At 62.6% G+C, this 24,645-nt stretch overlaps 1 protein-coding gene across 18 annotated transcripts in view; it reads right to left on the bottom strand.

Annotated features, from left to right (window-relative positions):
- Positions 1 to 24,645, bottom strand: part of EXD3 (exonuclease 3'-5' domain containing 3) — an 84,072-nt gene that overhangs the window by 6,304 nt on the left and 53,123 nt on the right. For 11 of the 18 annotated variants that reach the window (XM_043916207.1, XM_043916204.1, XM_043916205.1 and 8 more), the window contains 9 exons: positions 23,807 to 23,973; positions 23,312 to 23,435; positions 22,931 to 23,141; positions 22,719 to 22,828; positions 22,100 to 22,262; positions 21,861 to 22,024; positions 21,229 to 21,384; positions 11,818 to 11,871; positions 11,559 to 11,690 (listed from right to left, as the gene is read on the bottom strand). In XM_043916207.1, coding sequence (XP_043772142.1) covers positions 11,559 to 11,690; positions 11,818 to 11,871; positions 21,229 to 21,384; positions 21,861 to 22,024; positions 22,100 to 22,262; positions 22,719 to 22,828; positions 22,931 to 23,141; positions 23,312 to 23,435; positions 23,807 to 23,973 — 1,281 coding nt within the window. Of the gene's footprint in view, positions 1 to 11,558; positions 11,691 to 11,817; positions 11,872 to 12,143; positions 12,236 to 13,147; positions 14,489 to 21,228; positions 21,385 to 21,860; positions 22,025 to 22,099; positions 22,263 to 22,718; positions 22,829 to 22,930; positions 23,142 to 23,311; positions 23,436 to 23,806; positions 23,974 to 24,645 lie in introns of those variants that run through there. The other 7 variants (XM_043916217.1, XM_043916208.1, XM_043916220.1 and 4 more) reach the window with 7 other exon arrangements.

Genomic DNA, 24,645 nt, shown 5'->3' with positions numbered 1-24,645 from the left:
CTCACCGTCCCAGGGGTGGGATGGGCCTCCCGATGCAGCCACCCCATCACTTCACGATGGCCACTGCCTGGCATGGGTCTAGACACAGGATTCCCAGGGGCAGGCAAGGTGGGCCAAGCAGGACAGCGGGGTGAGGGCGGGGGGCTGGCCGGCTCCCAGATGGGCACACAAGGCTTCCTGTCAGTCAGGGGGTGAGCTGGTCCACGGGAGGACGGTGCCTGTTTGGTGTTCCTGGCACCCCCCTCACCTGGTGAGCCCCGTCAGTCCCTGGAGGGGGAGTGCCTGGGGCGGGCAGCAGCGGGGGCCCTGGAGCCACGGTGGGGGGCTCCTGCACCACTCACACACACCCTCTTCCCCCCAAAGCCTTTCATCATGGAGCTCGGCCTCCAGCATCACGGCCAGGGGTGCCACAGCAGGTGGCACAGTAGGTGCCAGACGGGCAGGGCCACCTCTGGGGGGCGAGGCCGATTCCTCAGAGCCCCCCGGAGGGCCTCCTCTCCCCCGGCCAGACTCCAGCGCAGGGAGACACCTGGGTGCTTCTGCCTTCTCATCGCAGATACCAGGGCCGAGCGGGCAGGAGCGTGGGCAGGGCCCGGCTGCACGTCAGGCCGGCGGTCACTCCAGGCCCAGCCGGGGAGGAGCTGCAAAGAGGCGGGCCAGCTGGCCTCCCGGCCGGGCTGCCTGCCCAGGGCCGGGCTCTCCCTGCCCAGGCCCCCCGAGGGTCAGCACCAGCAGGTGCGGGAGCCCGGTGGGGCGGGGTCCGCTGATGGGGTCTGCGGCCTTCCCAGCACCCAGTGGCGCACGCCTGGGGCGGGGCGCCAGCTCACGCTGAGTCACGCGCAGACAAACACGCGGTGCCCTGTGAGGCCCGCCCCACCCTCGGGAAGCGCCGGTGCCGGTTTTCCCACGGCCGCTGCCCACGGCCGGGCCCGGCGGTCACCCCTGCCTCCACTGCCACGCCCAGCTGGAAGAGCCGGTTCTGAGCCACCCGCCCACCCCGTCGTGCGGTCCCCGTCTGTAGGAGGGCCCGCACCCAGGACCTCCCTGTCCAGCACAGGGTCCAGCCGCCCTTGCCCGGTGCCCCGAGCAGAGCCGGGGGCTCAGCGCACACCCAGTCAGAGGCTGACAGCCCGTTCCCCTGCCCGACGAGGGAGGATGGAGCCTCTGACCCCCTGTTCTCAAGGAGCTTCCCAGGGGCTGAGGAACCTGCTCATGGTCACCCATCTGCTGGCCGGGGGCCCCACCCGGCAGGGGCCTCACCCCACTGTGCGGGTGTAGGCAGGTGGTGTCTGAGCCGGGCCCACTCCCTGTAGGGCCTGTGCAGACCCCAGGCTCGGACGTCAGCGAATCTGGGCAGATACCAGCAGGGGGCTGTGGGTGCCCTGGACAGTGTGGTCTCCTGGGTCCCTCGAGGTCTCTGGGACCCCATCCGGGCTGGGGGCCTGAGGGCAGGGTGGGCCTCCACCCCCAGAGCCTGGCCAGGCGGGTGAGTGGGGGCAGGAGGGATGGGCAGGCTCCTGGCTCCCCTGTCCTGGGGTCCGCCTGGGCCTGGCTCCCACAGCGCCCAGGCTGTCTGGAGCGCATGCCTGCTGAGCCGCCCGACTCTGAGCAGGAGTGAGGACCTCCTAGGCAGGGGCTGGAGCCCACCGTCAGGGAGGCTGCCTCCCCGGGGGAAGGCCACCAGCAGGGACCGGCCCAGGGGGCTGGTGGTGGCCCAGGACCCAAAGCCAGGCCGGTGTGGCCGGGCGGCCCGCCCTCCACAGCCCTAGGAGGGCGGCGAGAGGCTACTCCGGCCAATTACTTCCCTGGGAGGCACCCCAGCCCTCGATGGGCCTGGCGGGTCTGTGAGCCTCTGAGACAGAGCTGGGGAGGGACAGCTGAAGAGGCACTGGGAGCCCGTCCGCAAGCAGGCCTGCTCTCAGCTCTGAGCCCAGGAATCCCGGCCGCATCCAGCAGCGCCTGCCGAGAGGGAGGTCACGGGTCTGTCCCGGGCTGTGTGTCTCCAGGCACGCCTGCTCCCACCAGCCCCAGGCGCACGCACACCAGAGCCCACGGCGTGTGCTGCGCCACCAGGCGGGGGCGGCTGGTGCACCGGTGTCGGGGGCCGGGGAGGGCTGTCACCGTGGGCCTGGCCAGGCCACAGAAGCCAACGGGAAGGCCAGGCGTGCACGCCAGGGGCCTCACCCTTACCCATGCTCCTGCCCACGGGCTCAGCACAGCCTGCTGCAAACTGCCTGTGAACACCCTGAGGCCTCCACCAGTCCTGGGCCAAGTCGGGGGCTGGTGGGGGGGGGGGGCACACCAGCGGCCGCTGGGGCACAGGGCATGCTAGAACCAGCTCTCCTGAGGGGGCGGGGCCGCAGGCTGGGAGCCTAGTGGAGGGAGCCACTTCCGAGGACCTGGGCAAGGCTCTCTGCCCTGCCAGCAGCAGGCCGGGACTGCGCTCCTGGTAGGCTGGTGCCCTGGGGACCCCCACAGGCCCCGCTGCCCACCTCCAGTGGGAGCTAGGCCCTCCAGGATGGGAGATGCGGTCAGTCTGGTACCCAGGCCCTGGAGGCCCCACAGGCAGGGAAGATGGGGGCTTGGGCTGAGAAGCTATGACACGCTTTAGAATAATGCCCCTTATGTACTCATTTAGAGCAAATTTACAGCAAAGCAGAAAAAAGTAGAAAAAAATAAACATCACTTTTGCACAAGCATGCGGCAAGAGAAGCACACGTGGGGCGGGGCTCACAGACGCCTCCCACTCTGCATGGGGAGGGGCTCGAAGACGCCCCCACACTCTGCATGGGGCGGGGGGTCGCAGACACCTCCCACTCTGCACTTGGCAAGCGTCTCCCACTCGCGTCAGAGGCCTTGGGGGCACAGCCGTTCTCCGCTGCAGGACACCAGTGTGTTCCCAGGCCCTTGGCCCCATTTGGTCCTTGCCAAGCACCACCCGCCCCCACATCCTTGCCTGAGGTCCTGAGCCGCAGGGTCCAGAGGCCTCCCTGGGCCAGTTTTTGCACCATGACCCCCCAGAGCCGCCCCAACAAATGGTGATGGGCGCAGGGACAAAGGGCTGGTATGAAAGGCCCCTGGGGGCGGGGGCGGGCCTGACACCCCGTGCGTGCGTGGACAGGCGGCGGCGGCGGAGGAAGCGATTAGGCGCTGCCTGGGTCTGCCCTCCACCTCGCTCTCCCACGCTGTCCGGTGGCTCTGGAGGGGCCCTGGGTCATCTGTCGGCTTGGAGCACCCAGGCAGGGCTGTGAGCCTCCTGCCAGACCAGCCGCGGCCCCTGGAGGGGGCTTGGGAGCCCTGCTGCCCCTCCCCTGCCCCGGCTGAGCCCTCAGGCGCTGGGGGGGGCGACCCCCCCGCCTCCCCGCCAGCACACTTGGGGGCAGCAGGGCCCACCCCAGGCCTCCGAGGAGGTGTGGGGTTGGGGTGGGGCCTGCTTGGGGAGGTCTGAAACCCCAGCCAGGGCTCTCCTGACCCGTGAAGCAGGCTCCAGCCCCCCACCGGCGCCTCTGTCCCTGCTGCTGGAGACCCAGGCCAGCAGCCCCGTGGGGCCGCTCGGTGCCGGCCCCGCCCCCCGGCCCAGGGAGGTCAGTTCCCACAGGCCCAGCCCCTTTGTGGGGCCTCTGGCGCTGTCGGCACCCTGGGGGGCAGGACCGGGTTAGGGCCCGGAGACCCCGCCGACAGGGCAAGTCTGGGCGGGTGCGTGGACCCCTCTCTGCACGAGGGTGCCTTGGAAGCACCCAGGTCCTCAGGGGAAAGAGCACCCACCTCAGCGCGGCTGTGTGTGTCCGTGTGTGTCCCTGTGTGTGCACATGTGTCTGTGCGTGTGTCCCTGTGTGCACGTGTCTGTGTGTGCACATGTGGGTCCATGTGTGCATGTGTGTCTGTGCGTGTGTCCCGGTGTGCACGTGTGTCTGTGCATGTGTCTGTGTGTGCACGTGTGGGTCCATGTGTGCACGTGTGTCTGTGCCTGTGTCCCTGTATGCGTGTGTGCACATGTCTGTGTGTGCACATGTGGGTCCGTGTGTGCACGTGTGTCTGTGCGTGTGTCCGTGTGTCAGGTGTCAGGTGAGGACACGTGTCTGCAGGAGTGGAGGGGCCCTCCTGTGCACGCATGGACACTCATGCATGAGGCTGCAGAGGTGTGTCCCGGCCTCCACTGTGGGGCGGGAGGAGCCGTGACGGGAGCGCTGCTCCTGCAGGCAGATGGGGAGGGAACGGGCACTGGGGACAGTGAGAGGAAAGCAGGTCTGGTGCCGCGGAAGATCAGCACGGGTCCAAGAAGCAGCCTGGACGACAGGGGCCTGACTGAGGGGCAGCCCAGCCAGCGTCGCCTGGCTCGCCCCCGGCTGGGGTGTGTCTGAGCCCCGCCCTCAGGGTCCGGGCCGCAGGCTGTGCTTCGGTCGGGGTCCCTCCTTGTCCTCCAATCCTCTCAAGCCGTCCCCTCCTCTCCCAGCCGCAGTCCCAGCCCAGCACCACTGTGTGGGGACAGCAGGCTGACAGCTTAGGCCACCAGGATAAGACCCCACGTCCGCTCACCTGGACTCTGATGTCCACCCAGGCAGGCCGAGGGCTGTGAGCATGGCCCAGAAGAGTGGCAAAGTCCACCCTCCCGGACCATCACAGTGGACAGTCACAGCCCCTGAGGGGGGTGCAGGGGCTGACACGTGGGTCTCAGACCACTGGTGGGAGTGTGCCGGACGCTCCCGTCCACAGGCTCTGTCCTTGCCTTTGCCAAGTCCAGCGACCGGCCGCTCGGGCCCTTAGGAGGAGCAGAGGCAGTAACGGCTGCCCCGGGACCTGCTCCCAATCGGGCGGCCCCAACGCGGGGAGGAGGCGTCGCAGAGCTCACTGTTCCCAGGGGACAGGCAGGCATGGCCAGGACCCCCGTGTCTCTGTGAGGCCAGGGTGGGTGGGCAGCTACAGGCTCCAGGTTGACTCAAATATAATCTGGGTCAGAGAATGCAGTGGGACTCTGGCCCTGGGGCGGTTCCCCACCCCCTGGGGCCCCCTCATTCTCCCCTGGGCAGCAGGTCCCTGGGCCCCCACCCGAGCAACGCCCGAGGCAGCACACAGCCCCTCCCGCGGTTCCCGGTTACCCCACCGGGCAGTATGTGCCCCTAGGTCCCCCAGGACCCCACTGGGAGCACACAAGACCCTTCCCTCAGCACCCCCCCTAGGCGGCACCCAGCCCTCCCAGCGGTCCCCCCGAGCGGCCGTGCCCTTCCGCCGTCCCCAGGAGCCCGGGTGGCACCCCTTTCCCGGGGCTCCCCGGCACCCCCGGCGCAGCAGGCGCGGGCAGTTCCCAGACGGGGGAGGGGCGCGGCCGTGAGAACCGCCGGCGGCGGGCGCGTGGGAAAGCGGGCGGAGGGGCGGCGCGGGGGGCGGGGCGCGCCTGGGAACGGCCCCCACCCCCGCCGGCCTTTGAAAGGGCCACTCAGGGCGCCCGGCCCGGATTCAAAAGCAAACGGCCGCCTGCCCGCCCGCCTGCCTTCCCGCGCCGGCGGGGCCGAGGGGGGCGGGGGACCCCAGCCGCCCAGGGCCGTGTGGGAGGGGACGGGCGCCAGCCGGCGGGGAGAGGGATGCGGGCTGGGGACGTCGGGGAGGGGCCGCCCCCCGTGTGCCCCTGCCACAGGCAAGTGGGGCCTGGCCCTCAGACAGCGGGGGGCGCCCAAGGAGGGCGCACCCTGGAGTCCTCCTCCAAAGGATGGTGGGACTCTGCAAACTGGGCTGGGGGGCCTGGAAGACTTCCTGGAGGAGGTGGCATCTAAACAGGCTTGGCCGGCCTGGTGGGCAGAACACTTGCTCAGGTGCTGCCAGGGCTGGGGAGACGTGTGGGACCCAGTGAGGTCAGCAGGGCTGCTGAGTCAGGCCACGCCGGAGGGGACCCCACTCCACCACTCACTGCCCTGCCCAGTGCCCACCTTCTCCTGAGGCCCCCCCACCCCATCCCAGGCTGGCTGTGGGCTCACCGAGGCCCCCACCCGCCCGGGTCAAGGCCCCACCAGCCACCCTGGCTCACCCCAGATGTGCCTCTGATGGGCACATCGGAGGGTGGGCGGAGGGGCTGCCTGGGAGGGGGTGGGGAGGGGGTGGGAAGGGGGTCCCCTCCCCCCAACTACTCTGCGGCCAGGGAGGGAAAGGTGGCCAGGTGGGGGTGGGATGACGCGTGCCTTTCCTGGAGCTTGTCCACCCGTGGGCACCCCCTGCACAGGCCCCACTCTGTCATCCCGAGGACCCTCCCACACCCAACCAGGGCTGCCCACCGAGGCCCCAAGCCTGTCCTGCCTGCTCCATCCAGGGCTGAGGGGGACAGTGGGCCAGGCCCCTGGGTCCGTCTGGTCCTCTCTGGCACTGGCCTCAGCAGCAGGGCTGGGGTGGGGCCCCTGCAAGAGCAGCTGTGGGCAGTGTGTGACACGCAGGGCTGCTGGCAATGAACCTTCCCCTGCAGATCCCGAGGCCTGCACTCACGGGCTCTGGCTCCTGGGCTGGGAAGTCTGACCTCTGGGGGAGGTTGTCTCCTGCCCTTCAGCCAGCCCGGCCGCGGGGGACCCTGGCAGTGAGATGGGCCCTTTTCCACCCGTCCTGCTGCCCCGGCTGGGCCCGCGCACCCCTCACCCTGAGGCAGGCAGGTCCTCAGCGCCCTGCCCTCCCTGTTCCTCTCAGGCTCACTGGGCAGTGGGTCTAGAGCTGGCCTTTGACGTGTCTGGGCTTCCCTGGTGGCTCAGGCGGTAAAGAATCTGCCTGAAACGCAGGAGACCTGGGTTCGACCCCTGGGTGGGGAAGATCCCCTGGAGGAGGGCATGGCAACCCACTCCAGTATTCTTGCCTGGAGAACTCCACGGATAGAGGAGCCTGGCGGGCTACTGTCCACGGGTCACAAAGAGTCAGTCACGACTGAGGGACCGACACTTTGACATGTCCGTCCAGGGGCTCCTGCTGGCTCCGTGGCTGGTTCCGGCACCGCTGTGGGCTGGGGGGAGGACGCAGAGGAACAGGAGCCCCCAGACCCTCGGGTGCCCTCCTGTTGCCCAAGGTGCCTTACTGACCCCGGGCTGAAGGGTGGAGCTGAGGGCACCAGGCGGCCCCCAGAGGCCTGTCCTCCCCCGCCCCCGCTGGCTCCCCTCAGGCCCACGTCATGCTGGCCTGGCAGGGGCAGTGTCCTGGTCGTGGCTGTGGACCACGTCCACCGCACAGGTCTGTGTACCGGGGGCCGGGCATCCCAGGCTGCGTCCCAGGCACTGGGCCGCACACCTGTCCTCTGTGAGGTGAGTCTGTACCCTCGGAGTTCCTATTTTAAGCAGGTCGGCCCTCTTAAACAGTGAGCCTCTGGCGGCTTCCCTGGTGGTCCAGCGGCTAAGAATCTGCCTCGCAAAGCGAGGGAAATGAAAGTGTTAGTTGCTCAGTCGCGTCCAATTCTTTGCAACCCCGTGGACTGCAGACTGCCAGGTCCCGCTGTCCGTGAAGTCCTCAAGGCAAGACGCTGGAGTGGGCAGCCACTCCATTTTCTAAGGGTTCTTACCAACCCAGGGATTGAACCTGCGTCTCCTGCATTGCAGGTGGATTCTTTACCATCTGGGCCTCCAGGGAAGCCCCAGATGTTCACTTTCGAAAAGGACCGACCCGCTTAGAGTCAGAACTCTGAGGGCACAGACGCACACCGACCCAGTCCCTGGTCCGGGAAGACCCCGCAGGCCTTGGGGCAGCAGAGCCCACACGCCACAGCCACTGAAGCCTGCACCCCAAGATGCTGCGTGCCCCAACGGGAGAAACCCGAGGATCGCAGCTTGAGAGCAGACCCAGCGCGACAAGGTGTTTCAAGTGAGCACCTGTCAATGTCCAGGAGGTACATCCCGGGGGGACCCCCGACGGGGGATAGGAGCCCCTCCCAGGACACATGCTCAGGACCAAGGTCCAGAGAGGAGTGACCCTAGGACAGACGGAGCCAGGAGGGGGGTGCTTGCTGGGCACCTGCAGTCAGCTGGGCCAGGGACCTCCCTGGGCACTGAGCCGGGCCCCCGCCCCGGCCACTCCAGGGGCCTCCTCACACATCTCGGACAACACGGGCCCCTGGGAGCCCTGCAGGAGCGTGTGAGGTCCACGTGGGGCCGGTACGCTGACAGACTGCTGGCCGCCGCACCTGGGGCACCCGCTTCAGTGCGAGGGCGTGGGCACCGCCGTCATGCCAGCCACGGGGCCCTCCTAAAGAAGGGGGCTGCCAGGAGCGGGGTCCCGGGTCAGGGGGGTCCAGGTCCCCAGGTCCCCAGGTCCCCCAAGAGCCAAGTGCTGGGACCCGGGTTGGGCTCTGGTGGACCCGGGGCGTTCCCGGAAGGGGAGGAGTGTGTCGGGAGGGCGGCCCCGTGGGCTGTGGGGAGGCCTGGGGCGATCTGCGGGGCCCAGCCGAGTGTTGCCCCAGGGGGCTGTACTGAGCTTGCTGACGGCTCTGCATCCTGGCTGGCATCCCGAGTCTGGGGGCATGCTGGGCCCCCATAGCCACCCCCCACGCCCCGGCCCTGGAGGCCTGTGACAGGCCCCTCCTGCGGCCTCGGGAGCCAGTGGCCCCAGGTCCCTGCCTGCACAGGGTGGGGCCCCTCCTCCCGCAGCCTTTGTGCCTGCGTGACCCCGGGGGCACCGAGTGTGGGAACGGGGCTGGGGGCCGCAGAGCACAAAGGCCGGGGAGGGGCGGGGTCAGGGCCGCCGCCTCTTCCTGTCTGTCCCCACGTCTGCTGCTGCCCCTCAGGACACAGGGAGGGTCTCCACGCCTGGGGACGGGCTGGGCAGCGGCGACCCGCTGGCCCCTGCGTCCGGACTCCGGGCCCCGTCACTGCGGGCCTCCCAGGTGTGGTGCAGGCGCTGGGGGCCGCTGGCCCAGGGTGCCCTGGCGTGCTCGGGCCCTGAGAGCCCTCGCTCAGCCAGCTCCCCACCAGACATCAGCCCAGGCAGCACCCTCCTCCCTCCCACGGCCTCTGCCCAGCACGGGGATCCTGGGGGCGTAAACCCGCCCCTGAGGCCCCGCCCCGAGGCCCCGCCCCCAGCTGCAGTCTCCTCCCCCAGCGCCGCTCCCAAGGGGACCCCCTGCGGAGTGCACCCCCCCAAATGGGGTGACTGTACTCCTGGAGGCCACTTCCAGGGGCCGACGTCACTGACCCCCAGGACACCCCTCACTGGGGCTTAGCCCACTCCCCACCACAGAAGAGGGGCCGCAGGGACGGTAAAATAGACGTTATGCCCAACTGTGCCTGGGTTTCTGCTCTGGGACTTTTTTAAGCTTAAATTTCTTTGATAAGATCCTTTCCCAGGGTGGACGGCACTGGGAATGTCCTCCTGGCGGACGTTCCCGATGGACGGTCCCAGGCCCCAGTCACCAGCTCTGGGGGTCACGACCCTGCCCTGCTGGAGGGATCCAGTGCTCCTCGCCCTCTGGGCCCTGGGGTGGGTGGGCTGCCTCCCTACTGTCAGGGGCCACCTCCACGTGGCGGGGCCCACCAGCCCCTCCAGCCTCACTTGCTCCTGCCGCATACCCCGATGTGGAGCCCCGAGAGCGGCCGGCAGCTCTGGGAACACTTCGTGTGTCCAGTGGGCTTTCCCTCTGGGAACAGCACCAAAATAGCAGAAGGAAGGAAAAGAAAATGGAAACTCAGCCTGGCGGCGGCAGCTCTCCAGGGAGGCGGCCAGCTCTGGCCTGGGCAGGGGCGGTGGTGGCTCTGAGCCAGCGTCCAGGGAGCTCGGGCCCTGGGGGCACAGGATGGGACCCTGCTGGCCGAGAACGGCTCGGAGGTGCTCCCTCGGTCAGTCCTATGCTTGCGGCGCTCTGCTGGCCAGTGGCCAGTGCCCTCTGATGTCCACACGGGCTCAGGGGCCACGCGGGCCTGGGCCGTGGCCTCAGGCAGGGCAGGGTCCGCAGTCACACGGAGCCACTGGTCACCGTGCCTTGGGGCATCCACTCGGGGCATCTGCACAGCCCCTTCCTGGGCTTCCCCATCCACGTGTGGGAGGCCCTGAGACCAGCCGGCTCACGCACCAGACAGGAAGTGAGGTGGCCCGTGCGCTGGACCGGGAAGGTAAGCCATTCCTAGCCACCGCGCTGGGCTGAGCTCCTGGGTGAGGCTGGGAGCGTCGTGGCTGGGGGGCTCCGGGCAGGGGAGGCGGGGTGTGTGGCCTGAGGCGCCCCGCCCTGGAGCAGGCACTGTCCATCAGCAGGGAGCGTCCTCCACTCACAGGGACCAGGCCCACGGCTGAGGACCGTGGTGGGAGCCCCGCCCAACGCCTGCGTGCTGAGAGGCTGCGCGTGGATCCAAGCACCCTAAGCTCTTAGGGACCCCTCTCTGCCTGTGGCTGCGCCTGCCTCCTGGGGTCCCAGCACATGGCTGCAGGCGCCCCAGGACAGCAGTCTGCCACCTGGGGGTTCCTGCCCTGGGTGCACCCAGCCCACCTTCCTCAGCAGCTGAGTCCCGCTGGAGGCCGCTGGACAGCCCTGGGCCTCAGAGGCTCTGCAGGGGACCCCTCCCGACAAAGACCCATGGGGTGCCGAAACCCTGCCTCCCTCCTGGGCTGCGGCCATAAACTGCACACGGTCTCTGCCTGGCGCCTGCCCCCTCCCAGCAGCCCCGTGTCCGCTGCTGCGGCTGCCTTCCGCTTCCAGTCCTGGGGTCAGGGACCTCACCTCTCATCACCCACTGACCACGTGTGGGACGCACATCTACCACACAGGGACGCTGCTGGCAGGATCACAGCTGGGCAGGAAGCCCCTTTCCTGCCACCCCCACGCCCACTGGGAGAGCTCGGGGCACCTGGCCCACCCCCTAGACCAGCCGCCTGAGAGCCCAGACCCAGGACCTGCCCTGTCGACAACCTGGGTCTCAGCCTGAAACCTGGGATCCTGGCCCCACCGTGAGGCGTGTCCTGGACCCCCTGCGCCCCACCTTCGCCCCCCGGCTGCCACCACCGCTCACCTGGGCAGGTACACCACGGACTGCAGGTCTCCCGCCTCCCCACGGCAGCCGGGTCAGAGCCAGCACCTCCCTGGGCCCTGCTGCCCCCAGGACTGTCTCCTGTCCTGAGGGCACTTGCTGCTCCCCCCCACCAGGGTGCAGCTCTGACCCCAGCCTTTGAACTGGCCCCACACCACCCCTGGGGGTGTCCTGCAGCCTGGGCCCTCCACGGGGCTCCCGCTGGGGCAGGGGAGCGGTGCTAGGATGCGGCCCGGATTCTTCCTGTGAAGGGCAGCGGCCACCCCCATGGGTCTGAAGGCTCCCCGGCTCCCTGGGGTGCCAGCGGGGTGTCCTCCCAGCTCCCCAACTGTGTTTTCTCAAGATGACGCACCAGCAGAGGTCCTGAAAAGCTGGTAAAAGTGCCCGCAGGCTCCCCCGACGCCCTGGGGTCTTCACCACACGTGCACCTTCCCTCCTCCCGAGGAAGGGGTTGGGAGGAAATGCACAGATCAGGCTACTGCTCCATGGAGCAGAAAACCTAGGCCCAGCCACATGGCGGGGCCTCGCCAGTCACAGAGCCTGGGCCGCACACACGGGCCCCTCTCCCAGCCTGGGGCACGCGGCACCCACCTGGCAGCGGCTGAAGATGTCCGCAGGGGTGACACGCACGTTGAAATGCCTGATGACGGCCTTCGCCTGCTGCTGGGCCTTGAGGGAGCAGTCCACCGCCAGGCAGCGCCCAGCCCCAACCTGGGCCCTGAGCTGCGGACAGAAGCAGCTTTCACGTGGGGCCGGAAGCCAAGCCCCACCCCCCCAACTGAGGTGAGCCCGGAGCCTCCAGTCTGCCCGCGGGGGAGGGCGGGGGGCAGCCTGGGCCGTGGGTCCTCACCTTGTGGTATGGCAGCCCTGCGGTCAGGATGACCCTCCCCTCCTGCCTGGCAACCTGCGCAGGAGGAGAGATCAGCAGGTGAGGCTGCAGGCCCGCTCCCAGGGCCAGCCACCCCCTCTCCCCGCCCCCCGCCAGCCCACTCCCCCATCACTGCCTCCCCCGCATCTGAAAGTAAAGGAAAGTGAAAGTGTTAGTGGCTCAATTATGATCTGCTGTCCGGGACCCCATGGACTGCAGCCCACTGGGCTCCTCTGTCCCTGGAGTTGTGGTCCAGGCAAGAATACTGGAGTGGGTAGCTATTTCCTTCTCCAGGGGATCTTCCTGACCTGGGGATTGGATCCAGGTCTCCTGCGTTGCCAGCAGGTTCTTTACCATCTGAGCCACCAGGTTCCTGCAGCCTGAGGCTGGGCATTGCAGGCTGCAATAGATTTAGCCTTAGAATCATGCAAACATCTCACAGAATTGCTAACAAAATTAAATTTAAAAAGCCATCTCTATAAACCCAAAGAAGATGAAACAAATGAACTACAAATAGGGAAATATTCCAAATGACACGAAGCCACAGTGAACTGACCATTTGACTCTCGGGCTACAGACCAAAATGAAGAACACCCTGCAGTAACACGACTGCTGGTGACATCAACGCGGTCATTCTGAAACGTTCGGGGACGGCAACGTCAACGCGGTCATTCTGAAACGTTCGGGGACGGCAACGTCAACGCGGTCATTCTGAAACGTTCGGGGACGGCAACGTCAACGCAGTCATTCTGAAACGTTCGGGGACGGCAACGTCAACGCGGCCATTCTGAAACGTTCGGGGACGGCAACGTCAACGCGGCCATTCTGAAACGTTCGGGGACGGCAACGTCAACGCGGCCATTCTGAAACGTTCGGGGACGGCAACGTCAACGCGGCCATTCTGAAACGTTCGGGGACGGCAACGTCAACGCGGGCCCTCTGAAACGTTCGGGGACGGCAACGTCAACGCGGCCATTCTGAAACGTTCGGGGACGGCAACGTCAACGCGGTCATTCTGAAACGTTCGGGGACGGCAACGTCAACGCGGCCATTCTGAAACGTTCGGGGACGGCAACGTCAACGCGGCCATTCTGAAACGTTCGGGGACGGCAACGTCAACGCGGCCATTCTGAAACGTTCGGGGACGGCAACGTCAACGCGGCCATTCTGAAACGTTCGGGGACGGCAACGTCAACGCGGCCATTCTGAAACGTTCGGGGACGGCAACGTCAACGCGGCCATTCTGAAACGTTCGGGGACGGCAACGTCAACGCGGCCATTCTGAAACGTTCGGGGACGGCAACGTCAACGCGGCCATTCTGAAACGTTCGGGGACGGCAACGTCAACGCGGCTATTCTGAAACGTTCGGGGACGGCAACGTCAACGCGGCTATTCTGAAACGTTCGGGGACGGCAACGTCAACGCGGCTATTCTGAAACGTTCGGGGACGGCAACGTCAACGCGGTTATTCTGAAACGTTCGGGGATGGCAACGTCAACGTGGTTATTCTGAAATGTTTGTGTGTGAATTCTGACATAAGACAGATGTGTAATGCTGGTGTGGTGTTAGGATTTTTCAGCTTAGAAAGAGAAAGATTTGGGAGAAAATTAAGGAGACCACACAATAAACCCTAGATCTGAATGGGAAACTTCGGATGGGTGTCATATATATTTGATGGATGTTGTGTTAGTTGCTCAGTCGTGTCTGACTCTTTACAACGCCATGGACTGTAGCCCGCCAGGCTCCTCTGTCCACGGGATTCTCCAGGCAAGAATACTGGACGGGGTTGCCATTTCCTTCTCCAGGGGATCTTCTTGACTCCCTTAATGGGTGTTATATATATTTAGAGGTACTTAATCACTCTGCCCACCACAAAGGCCTAGAAATGAGAACCAACCCTGACGCTGTGAGCACCCTCATGCAGGCTGATTTCCAGACAGGGCTCGTGCTAAAAGGAACCAGGGAGTTTTGGAGGAACGGCTGATTCTAGATCTGAGGAGCTGGAGCACCTCTTTAGATGGGACAGCAGAGAAGTTATCAAAGTCTACAAGGATCCCGTTGAAAGGGCTCAGGACCCACTGGGCCCACCCTGCGTGCCACGAGGGGCTCGGTGTGAACCAGTGAGGCGGCAGCTGTGACGTGTCCAGTTTGGTTCCTTCTCGTGTGTTATCTTTGGAGAGTGCAAGGGGCCAGCTCACTAGCGTGAGAGCTGAACACTGCAACTCTGGGAAGGAAACACCAGGGATAGTCATGACGTTGTATTTGGCAACAATTTCTTGGCTGTGGCACCAAAAGCAAAGACAACACAATTAAAAATAAATTGGACTTTGTGAGAGTTAAAAAAGTTTTGTACATCACAGGACACTGCCAAGAAAGTGAAAAAACAACCCACAGAATGGGGAAAAATATTTGCAAATCATATATCTGATCAGGGATTAACATATAGATTATATAAATAACTCCCACAACTCAATGACAGGAAAAGCAGATAAACCAGTCAATACGTGGGCAAGGGACCTTGACCCTCTGGAGATGCATTTTCTCCAGAGAAGGCACACAGGTGACCAATACGCACATGTAAGGACGCTCAACACGAGCCGTCAGGGACACGGGATACACGGGCCTCACCTCACATCTGTTAGCACGGCCTTTCTGTTTAAATAGGAAAATAGGTGTCGATGAGAATGTACAGAAATCTGGAACACTTATGCACTGTTGATGGGAATGTAAAGTGGTGTGGCTGACATGCAAAACAGTGCTACAGTTTCTCAAAAGATTAAACACAGAATTACTGTATGATCTAGCAATTCCACTGCCAGGTCAGATCCAAAAGAACTGAAAGCAGAACCGTGAATAGATACTTGTACATCATGGTATATAGTAGGAGCACTCTTCACAACAGCCAAATGGAACAACCCAAGTGTCCATCAGCAGGTGACAAAAACAAATACACACACACACACACACATACACACATGTATGTATAATGGAACTTATTCAGATTTTAAAAGGAAGGAAAATCCGATACAGCTACAGCACAGATGGACTTCGAAGACATTACGCTCAGTGAAATAAGCCAGACACAAAAGGATAAATTTTATATGATTCCACTTATGTGAGGTCCCTGCTACCGCTGCTGCTGCTAAGTCACTTCAGTCGTGTCCGACTCTGTGCGACCCCACAGACGGCAGCCCACCAGGCTCCGCCGTCCCTGGGATTCTCCAGCCAAGAACACTGGAGTGGGTTGCCATTTCCTTCTCCAATACAGGAAAGTGAAAAGTGAAAGTGAAGTTGCTCAGTCGTGTCCGACTCTTCGCGACCCCACTGACTGCAGCCTACCAGGCTCCTCCATCCACGGGATTTTCCAGGCAAGAGTACTGGAGTGGGGTGCCATTGCCTTCTCCTGTGAGGTCCCTAGAGGGGTTAAATTCATAGAGACAGGAAGTAAAACAGTAGTTACCAGGGGTTGGGGGAGGGGCAAATGGAGAATGATTATTTAATGCATATAGAGGTTTTGTGTGAGACAATGAGAAGTTGTGGAAATAGTGGCAATGGTCACACACTGCACATACGTAACGTCGCTGAGCTGCACACTTAAATACGGTTACGATGATCAATTTCCCGTTACGTGTATTTTACCACAATAAAAGAAAAAACGCAATAAAGCAAGTGGTTACTTTGTAGTGGAAACAAATACACATCTATGTGATGAATAAGAACAGAATTAAAAATAAACACACATAATTGAGGTAAATATGAAGAAAGATCCAGACAACAGAGCAGTCAAGAATAAAGCCAGGGGTGACAGGACAGAGGCAGGTGTCCAACAGCAATGACAAGAGCAGAGGACCCTTCTCAGAGTCCTGTCAGCCAGTCACAAACCCAGCAACATGCTCTTTCAGGAGAGAGAGGAAACAGAATTTTCAAGGAAAAATGGCCCCTGTGAAAGGTCATAGCAAAGGAAATCCCTTTAGTAAAAAAGGCTGCCTTTTCTCAGAGTGTCTATGCATGTCCATACATCATAAACTCTAAGAGTCACTGAACATATAAAAGAAATGTGATGTCTACTTTGCAAAACTAAGGAAAACCACAATGTGTTAAAAATACTGGAAATAACAGTAAGACGGGAAGCAGGTAAGAAAGCTAACACGCTCTGAAGTCTTTGGATTGATTCTAACTTCAGACATTGTTAACTCAAACATGCAGGCTAACCCCTAAAAGAAGAGAAATAAGAGTTATAACTTTCAAATTAATAGAGGGAAAAATAGAAACAAGGGTGAAAAAGAGAAAAGAATATAAGAAACAAAGGAGAAAAAAGAACAGAAAAAGTAGGAGAGATAGAACAAATTAGTATATTACAACTGAACACAAATTATATGAGTAATTACAATAAATGTAAATGGATGAAACTAACAGGCTGAAAAACAAGACTGTCAGACAGATTTTTTAAAAAACAGCTAGAAACAATTTATAACAAGAGCAAAGGAAGGTTGAAAGCAAAACGATGAGAAAATGATACACAAATACTAACCAAAAAATGCTGGAGTGATGGTATTAGTATTAGTTCAAATAGACCTTATAGCAAAGAGCGTCAGTAGAGCCGAAGAGGCCCCTCTCTCATAATTGAAGTGTCTCAGCGGGGAGGTACATGAGCTCTAAAGCTGCGTGCGTGTGCCACTAATAACAACTTCAAACAGGAAAAGCAAACACTGACGTAACCACAAGGAGAACCTGAAAAACCCAGTGTCCACAGGAGACTTCGGTACAGCTCTCTTGGTCATCGATAGAAGTGGGCAGAAAAATAACAAAACAAGATAAGATGATTTGAGGAAATATTGAGCAAGCTTGACCTACTGAGTGTGCGAAAGCAAGAGAGGGGAGTGAACGTGACTGGAAGAGGCTGTGGCCTTTTAAAGTCCACATGGAACACTTATAAAAAGCATCGTCTGCTTGGCTACAAAGCTAGTCCTCACAAATGTCTAAATCAGCAGTATACAGACTACAGTTCACTTAGGTTAAAGCTCCCAAATCCCAAGCTTTCTGAAACTGAAAAACAGCCTTTCAAATAAATAATCTGAACTCAAATTCAAAACTCAAAAATTATTAGAACTAAAAAGTAATGAAAATACTACATATCAAAATGGACGGAATGCAGTGAAAACATTACTTCAAGAAAATTTACTGTCCTGCATGTTTACATCGTAAGATTTAAGAGGCTGAAAGTTAAAGAGCTAAGCACTCCTCTTAGCTCTTGGGGAAATAACCCCAGGTAAGCAAAAGGAAGGAAACTATAAAGATAAAAAGAGAAATTAATGATATTAAAAAACACAAAAATGCAACAGAAAGGATCAGCAAAGCCAAACACCAGTTATTTGCAGGGACTCATTCAAGTGACAACCCTCTGGAAGGTCAGGAAACAGGTGAAGCACAGCTGAACAACAGCCAGAGTGAACCTGGTCAGCGCAAGGCCCCGCGGAGCCTCATGGGCAGCGGGTCCTGCACTGCGAAAGGGGCGCATCCAGAGAGAGGCACGGCTTGCCGAGTGACTCAGTGACGCAGTCGCCTAAGGAGTCCTAAAAGTGTTAAGTGAAAAGAGTCAGGAACTCCTAAATTCCTCCCCCCAAAACACGAGGCTAAGGCAGCCTTGAAGGAACTCAGCCAGTGTTTGAGAGGAAAATCCAAGTATTACTCAAAGTGGCAGAAAGCAGGAGGGTAAACTCCCCAGCTTGTTTGTGAAGCAGAAGAGAAGATGGTGAGCAGGAGAAGTCCTGTGTCAGAATGGTCCTGAAGACAGGTCCAGCCACGTGACACGTTGGCCAGGCTGGGTGTAACTGGAATGCAAGGTTGGCTCCAAACTGAAAAGGCTCATCACATGCACAGATCACAGGGACGATCTCAATGGCTGCAGAGGCAGCATCGGGTAGAATTCAGCTTCTTTCCTGACACAATGCGCAGCAGACATGGAGCCTGCATCCTGGTGTGGGGGCCTGGCAACCACCACACGTCATGGAGAAACAGCCCCTGTTAAGTCAGAACTGAGACAGCCGGCCACAGTTCCATCTGTTCAACCCCACCATGGAGGCTGCGACTGCTGTGAGAGGATATGGACAGAAACGAGACCTGTAAAGACTGGAGAGGAAGGAATGAAACTGTTCCTGTCTGTAGACGGTTTGTCCGCAAAGGAGACCCAAGAATCGACAGCCAACTCAGTAGAATTGAGGAGACTTCTGTGAGGTTTCCAGAGGTAAGATCAATTCTCAGGCAACTAAGTACTAAAGGTCCATGCAGTTCTGTGTATCAGCAGAAAATAAAGCAGCATCACATGTTGCAGACCAACTGTGCCAGCCCAGTGGGCCTTCCGAGGCCAGGGTCAGACCTGCAGCTTTCCGCCCGGGGCCCTTCGCAGGGGCACAGGCTGCAAGCAAGCACAAGAGAGGATGCTTGGCTTCACCGATACTTGGAGAAAGGTGAGCGAAAGTGCTGCGAGACGTGCCTGCCTACTGCCAAGACTGGGTAAAAGGACAGTGAAGCGGCGACTGCGGCGGGTGCCATCCAGCCGCTCACGGGATGGAGCCCTGGGCACGGTTCCCAGCCCACCGGCCAGCCCCGCGGGCTCTCCTGCAGGACCTCCACGGGGAAGCCCACAGCCACATTCTGAGGAGCAAGGCCACAGCAGGTCAGGGACACTGGTGAGCCCTTTACCCGTGGAGACAGGTCCTCAGTGCCCTAAATCTACTAGGTTAGTGGCCCAGGCACACAACATCGGAGCCGTTCAGATGAGTCTGTCCTGGTGCCTGTATCCATCGGGTCCCTGGGGCAGCGGAGCCAGTCAGAGGCACGCTGAGGTTTGCTGCAGGGAACTGACTGCAGACAGTAGGGGAGAGTGGGGCCATCAGGACCCTGGGCGGAGCGGCGGCCGCCCAGGTGGACCTGCTCCCAGTCCGGCTCCTGCCGGGCGGGCGGCTGCTCAGCTCCGGCCATGCCGGGGGAAGCCATCAATCACTGAGCTTTAGCCTCTTCCTGCATCTGCACGGGCTGCGAACCTCCCCAGCCGTCACGCCCGGTTCCTCTTTGCCGGACGGACGGCTCTCTGCTCGGTGGACTCTACGGCCTCACTCACACTTGACCCCAAGCAGCAGGAGGACTGGGAGGCGCCTTAGCACAGCCTGGCTGATCCTTGGCCGGTACCCCGGCTCATCCTTGAAAGGTCTGCTCCCTGCAAGTGCCGACACAGCCCCCGAGCTTCTGCTGCGGGGGCGGGAGCCTCCTCCCTTCCCTCGCCAGTGATCCTGTCTTTCGTTAAAGGCATGTTGATAAGTGTTAACGGAGCTCATCATAGACAATAAAACCCACAGGGTAACCCTGATGTACACCACAGCCAGGTCACCTCCTCGGGAGTCTGCTCAGGAAACACATGGCTGGGAAAGAGCCACAGAAGAGAAGATGTCAAAGGGACATCGTGGGTCCCCTGGCTAGAGAGTCTCTCCAGAAAAGGCCAGAGGGCTCCACCTGCACCAGAGAGCATCACAGGTGTGAGAGAGGCGGGCACATCGCCCTGCCGTCCAGAACACGTCGTGAGTGACACACACAGGTGACAGTATTACCCCCCCCCCCCCCCCCCCACAGCAGGGCAGGCATGAGGACAGGCCCTGGGAGCCCCAAGCACAAGGCAAGGGGACAAGTGGGCAGAGTCAGTCCATAACCACAGGGGCTGGAGCTACAGCCGTGTTCCCAGGAAGAAGCACCTTGCCTGCCACGCCCCCCGGGAGGGCACTGGGCCTGGGGCCTCAAGACTGCGATGTTCCAGGTTCTGAGGTCCAACCCCCTGGCTCTAGTCCAGGTCCTGCTGGGCCTCAGCGTCTGCTCCGTCTGGGCCATCCTGACCCTGTCAGGTCCCAGACTCCTTCTGCCCCTCCTGCGGCCCTGCTGCATCTGAGGCGCCTGTTACAGCAGCACCGACTCCTGGCTCCCGTGTCCACTGGTTTGCCTCTGTGGCTGCAGTCATTGAAGTGTGAACTCAAACCGAGTTCTGCGGGGGTGCGAGTGGCCAGGCTCTGGGGGGGCCCTGTGCTCTTCGGCCCCCGTGACTGCAGACACCTTGTCTGGGGTCCTCAGGAAGCCAGGCTAGCCTTTTCGTCTCAGCCTCTGTAAGCTAGAAACAAGCCCAGTGGGAGGACCCAGGGATTTCCGACAGGGACGGCAGCCAGAGCCACTCTTGACACGATCACGCCTCCTTCCCTGGAGCCAGGACCAGGCCTCCGGAAGAGCTGGCTGTGAGGGGCCAGGGCTGAGGAAGGTGGACATCCTCTCCTGGACGTGGGGGCTGGCTCGGGAGGCAGACGGCTCCCTCATGGCTCAGCCCTACCTCTGCAGCCCTGGGCAGAGAGCCCCTCTGTCCTTCCGGCCCCAGCTTCCTCGTTAGCAGGTGTGGGAAGGCTGCTGAAACATCCAGCGGGCTGTGCAGTGTCCGGGGAAGGGCCGCCTGCCAAGCTCAGACCCCACTCCCCCCCACCCCGCCCTGTGCCCCAGCCACCCGCTTGCCGAGCCTGGGGACCCAGAAGAAGGTGTCCAAACGCATAAAAGAAACCACGCATAATTACGTAATTATGACCTGGCCACCTCTGTGCTCTTTCGTGGCTGCACAAGTCACAACAGCCTGGGTGTCCACTAGTGGCCAGTGAATGGATCCGCTGTGGTCCATCCGATGGAATGTTATTTGGTTGTAAAAAGGAGTGAAGCGCTGACAGATGCCACAGCGCAGACAAGCCTGGGAAACACCACGCTGGCGAAAGAAGCCAGGACCGAGAGGCCACCTGAGCAGATCCGCGGGCACGCAGCATCCAGAGCAGCCAGAAATCAGGCTGCCAGGGCCGGGGGCGGGGCTGTGCCTGGATGCGGCGGGGCCGGGAGGGGCGGCTTCACGGGGGATGAGCACAGTCTAGAATCTACCGTGGGGACAGCTGTGCGAAGCACGCCGTGAATCGTGGGGAGAGGGAGCCGCCTCTCAGTGAAGCTGGTAAAGAATGTTTACCGGTCATGTCCTTGCTCCTGAATTCTGAGACCCCTGCTTGTGTTCGGCAGGGCCCCGGGGTTTGTGTTTCCCCCCACCCCCCTGGGGGTGAGCACCAGCTTCTCAGAAAGAAGGGGCCCAAGGGCACGTGGCGGCGTCTCTAGGGGCCGGGAGCACCCAGGGTCTGCCCGCACCAGGCCTACCCCGCAAAGGAGCCTGCAGACCACAGGCGCCGGGCAGCAACAAATGTTTCCACCCTGGCAGCCAGGGGAGCCTTGCCCCAGCTCGGGGTGGGGGATCACGCAGCTGGGGCACCGCCGTTGCCCGACACTCCCCCAGCCCCGTGGCTGCGCAGGGACGCAGGGGGCCCAGGCCTGCTCACCTCGGCGGCCTGCCGGTGGTCCTCGCCTGAGTGCAGCACCCGCACGTCGACGCCCAGACAGCGGAGGGTCCGCGCCAGCCCCCCCAGCATATTGTCACACACCACGCGGAAGGCCTGGGCCGGGACCTCGGGGGCTGCATCCTCAGGTGAGCGTACCTGCAACACAGCCTGGCTCAGCAGCTGCAGCCCGTCTGGCCCACCCGGGACGGGCGGGGTCCGGGGCAGGGGGCAGGGGGCAGGTGGGGAGGGAGGGCTCCCAGGGTGCTCAGTTCCTGTAAGCGATGTGTACTCAGTACAGAAAACAGCAGGGAAGCAGGGAACACAACCGAGACCACCCAGGACCTCAGGGGCTGGCACATGTCTCCTGGGGCTAGGGTGAACACTGGAGTACACCAGGGTCTCGGGGGCACACGGGGACATCCAGAGGCTGCCCTGGATGTTGGCGAGGGGCATGCCAGGCTGGGGACCCCTCCTCTTGTAGGACGCTCACCCCCTGCCTGCTTTCCTTCCTTCGGGGCAGAGGGTCTCCCCAACGCCCACTCCAGGTCTCCAACTCTGTGAGGTCCCAGTCTTAAGGAGAGTGGTTCTTCCCATGAGAATCCTGATAAAGGGCCTGGGGGGGCTTCACCTACTTGTCGGGGGGAGGCTGAGGCCTTCTGCAGGGGCGGCTCCTGAGTCCCGCGTCTCTCGCTGCATCCCAGCCCCAGGCTCCAGGGCAGGGCCCCCGGCAGGTGGAAGCGGGCAGGCTCTCTGCATAGCGCCCAGTACACCTCCAGCAGGCAGTAGGCATCCGCAGCTAGGGTGGGCAAGGTCAGCCTCAGGCTCCAGTGTGGGGGGTGTGGGGGCGTGGGACAGGAAAGGGGGCACCCACCTGCATAGACCAGCTGCTCCTCGCCCAGCGGCCGCCGGTCCCAGTTGGAGAGCTGCTGTGTCTTGTCCAGGGGCTTGCCCAGCACCTGCTGCACCAGGAGGCTAAGGCCTCGCGGCCCTGCGGCCCCGTCTACAGCTGGGGCTGGCCTGTCCGCCACCCGCATCTGCAAGACAGCACCCCCAGGGGTGAGGCGCCTGCCCTGGAGGGCAGACAGCATTGCACTGTCCCACGGGGTTCCCTGGAACAGGCCCTGTGCCCTCCATGATGGACAGCGTCCCAAAAGGGGGTGCCGGCGGCCCAGGCAGGCTGTCTCAGGGCCTCAGGGCTGGGGTCACCCGCCCACCAGTCAGCTCTGGGGCCCACATCTTAACCCCCAGGGTAGTGCTGAGAATCCTGGGGGCAGGGGCAGAGCTGGGCTGGCCCTGGGCAGTGTGGGGATGTGTGGCGATACTCTCTCCTGGGGGACCCTGTGTCTGGGTCCCTGGTGACCTGTGGCCAGGGATCGGGGCTGGGCCAGGAGGGGGACAAGTCCTCAGTGAGACTGTTGCCCAGGCGTTGCCGTGCAGGCAGCTCCGCGGAGCAGGGAGCAGGGAGCCCCCAGCCCACCCCCGGCACTGACCTGTCTGTGCGCCTGCAGCAGGTCCAGGCCCCCCTGCAGCTTCCGCACGGCCTGCGCCAGGGCTGGGTAGGACGCACCCAGGCTCCGCAGGTCCCCCGCCATCCCATAACCTGCAGTTGGGGGGCACCGCTGTGACGGGGGCCAAGGGAGAGGCCGGTCTCACACCCTTCCCCAGGTCCCGCAGGGCTGGGGCAAGGGCGGGTGCTACTGACCCAGCTTGGTGATGGAGGGGTCTGAGAGCAGCCGGGACACCAGCTGGGAGAAGGCCTGGGGCGCCTGCCCTCCTGCGGGACTCGAGAGCCGGGGCAGGTCCAGCAGGAACACACGGCCTGCCACGGCCACCTGCATGAGTGACACCTGGGGCCGGCCGCCCGCGCCGAAAGACGGTCTCCACTCCAGGTCCACACCGACCACCTGACCCGGCTGCAGACAGAGGAACCGGTTGGAGCGGCGAGGCGAGCGCTGCGGTCCAGGGGAGGCGGCCTCTGTGGGGAGGGCTGGCCCGGCCCTGGGCGTGCCAGTGTGGCCAGAGCCCCCAGAGGCTGTGGTGAGCAGCGCCGGGCGCCAGCCGTCCGAGAGAGCCGGGCACACACCTGCAGGAGCGCGTCCTCATGCCTGGCCAGGTCCTCCCAGGAGGCCAGGAAGTAGATGTCCTCCCTGGCGATGGGCAGCTGGTAGCAGTCGTCCCGCCTGTGCTCTGAAGGTGCCTTGGCCGTCCTGGGGAGGAGCAGAGCTGCAGAGCCTCTGCTGCCCCCCTGGACATCCCCAGCTGACTGCAGGGCTGGAGAGCCCTCAAGGCTGGCATGTGCCCGGGGCCTTCGGGGCCTGCTTCCCATGCCTCTGTCCTCGCACACTGGGTCCTCGCCGGGGGGGCATGTGGCCCGGCTGAGGCACTGGCTGCTGGGTCCTTGCCAGAACCCGAGGAGGGCCAGGATGTGCCTGTGTGTCTGCACGCCGTTCACGTGCCCCGCGCCCCTCCTGGCCCTCCCTGCTTCTAACCCCCAGCCCCCAGTCACTTTCCAACGGGCGGTGCCCAAGGGCATGTCCTCCTTCTGGCTCCCCTCCCCCCGAGGCTGGGGGATGCTCACCTCTCCTGGAGCCTGAGTTGGCTCATTTCTGCCACTACTGTGGCTGGGAGTCGCTCCTCAGGCAACGAGAGGTCCAGGGCACACTGGGCGGCCATGGCCACGTCATCCTGAGAGGCCAGCAGCTGTAGCAGCTGCTCCTGCAGCCACTCGTCCTGCCCCACCAGGCCCTGGGGGATGGGGTGTGGGCTGCTCCACAGGGTCGGCCCCAAGGGGGTGGGCCCATCCTGTCAGCCCCCAGACCAAGACCACCCCTCAGACTGGCCCTGATCTCCCCCTCACGCCTGGCCCCAAACTCCCCCTCACACCTGGCCCCCACCTCCTCTCTCAGGCCCTGAAGCCCTTCACAAGGTGGAGGCTGTCCTCTGGAGACCAGCAGTCCCCATGACAGGCTCCACGGTGACCGAGCTGGCGTCCTCTCCCGGGCCCTCCTCTCCGCCTGCATCTCCCCGCAGCACTGCTGTGCTGGGGGAGGGGGAGTCCGCAGGGCCTCCACCTGCCCTTGGGGAGGCAGGGGCCATGCGGGCTCACAAGGCCACGTCTCCTGTCTGTCTGTCCCTCTGTATGAAGGCCCACACGGCCTATAGAGGTCCTGGTGGGGGTGGGGGCTCCATCCCACAGACCGCCTGCATCCTCGGGGCCACAGGCCGCAGTGGACCCCACCTCTGAGGAGTCCCTGCCGGCCGGCAGGCGGGGCCGCTTCCCCACGCAGCTCTGTCCCCGGCAGCCTCGGCGGCCGCTTCCCGCAAGCTGCAGGTTCCCACGTGGACGACAATATGTGGAAACCCCTCCACATTCTTCAGGATGTCCGCTGCCCTTCCGCCGGCTCGGCCTTGGCACCC

This window comes from Cervus elaphus, chromosome 11 (genome assembly GCF_910594005.1).
Source record: "Cervus elaphus chromosome 11, mCerEla1.1, whole genome shotgun sequence".
NCBI classification, from domain to species: domain Eukaryota; kingdom Metazoa; phylum Chordata; class Mammalia; order Artiodactyla; family Cervidae; genus Cervus; species Cervus elaphus.
Note: the sequence above shows the minus strand (reverse complement) of the source record. Positions and strands in the feature narration are given on the sequence as shown.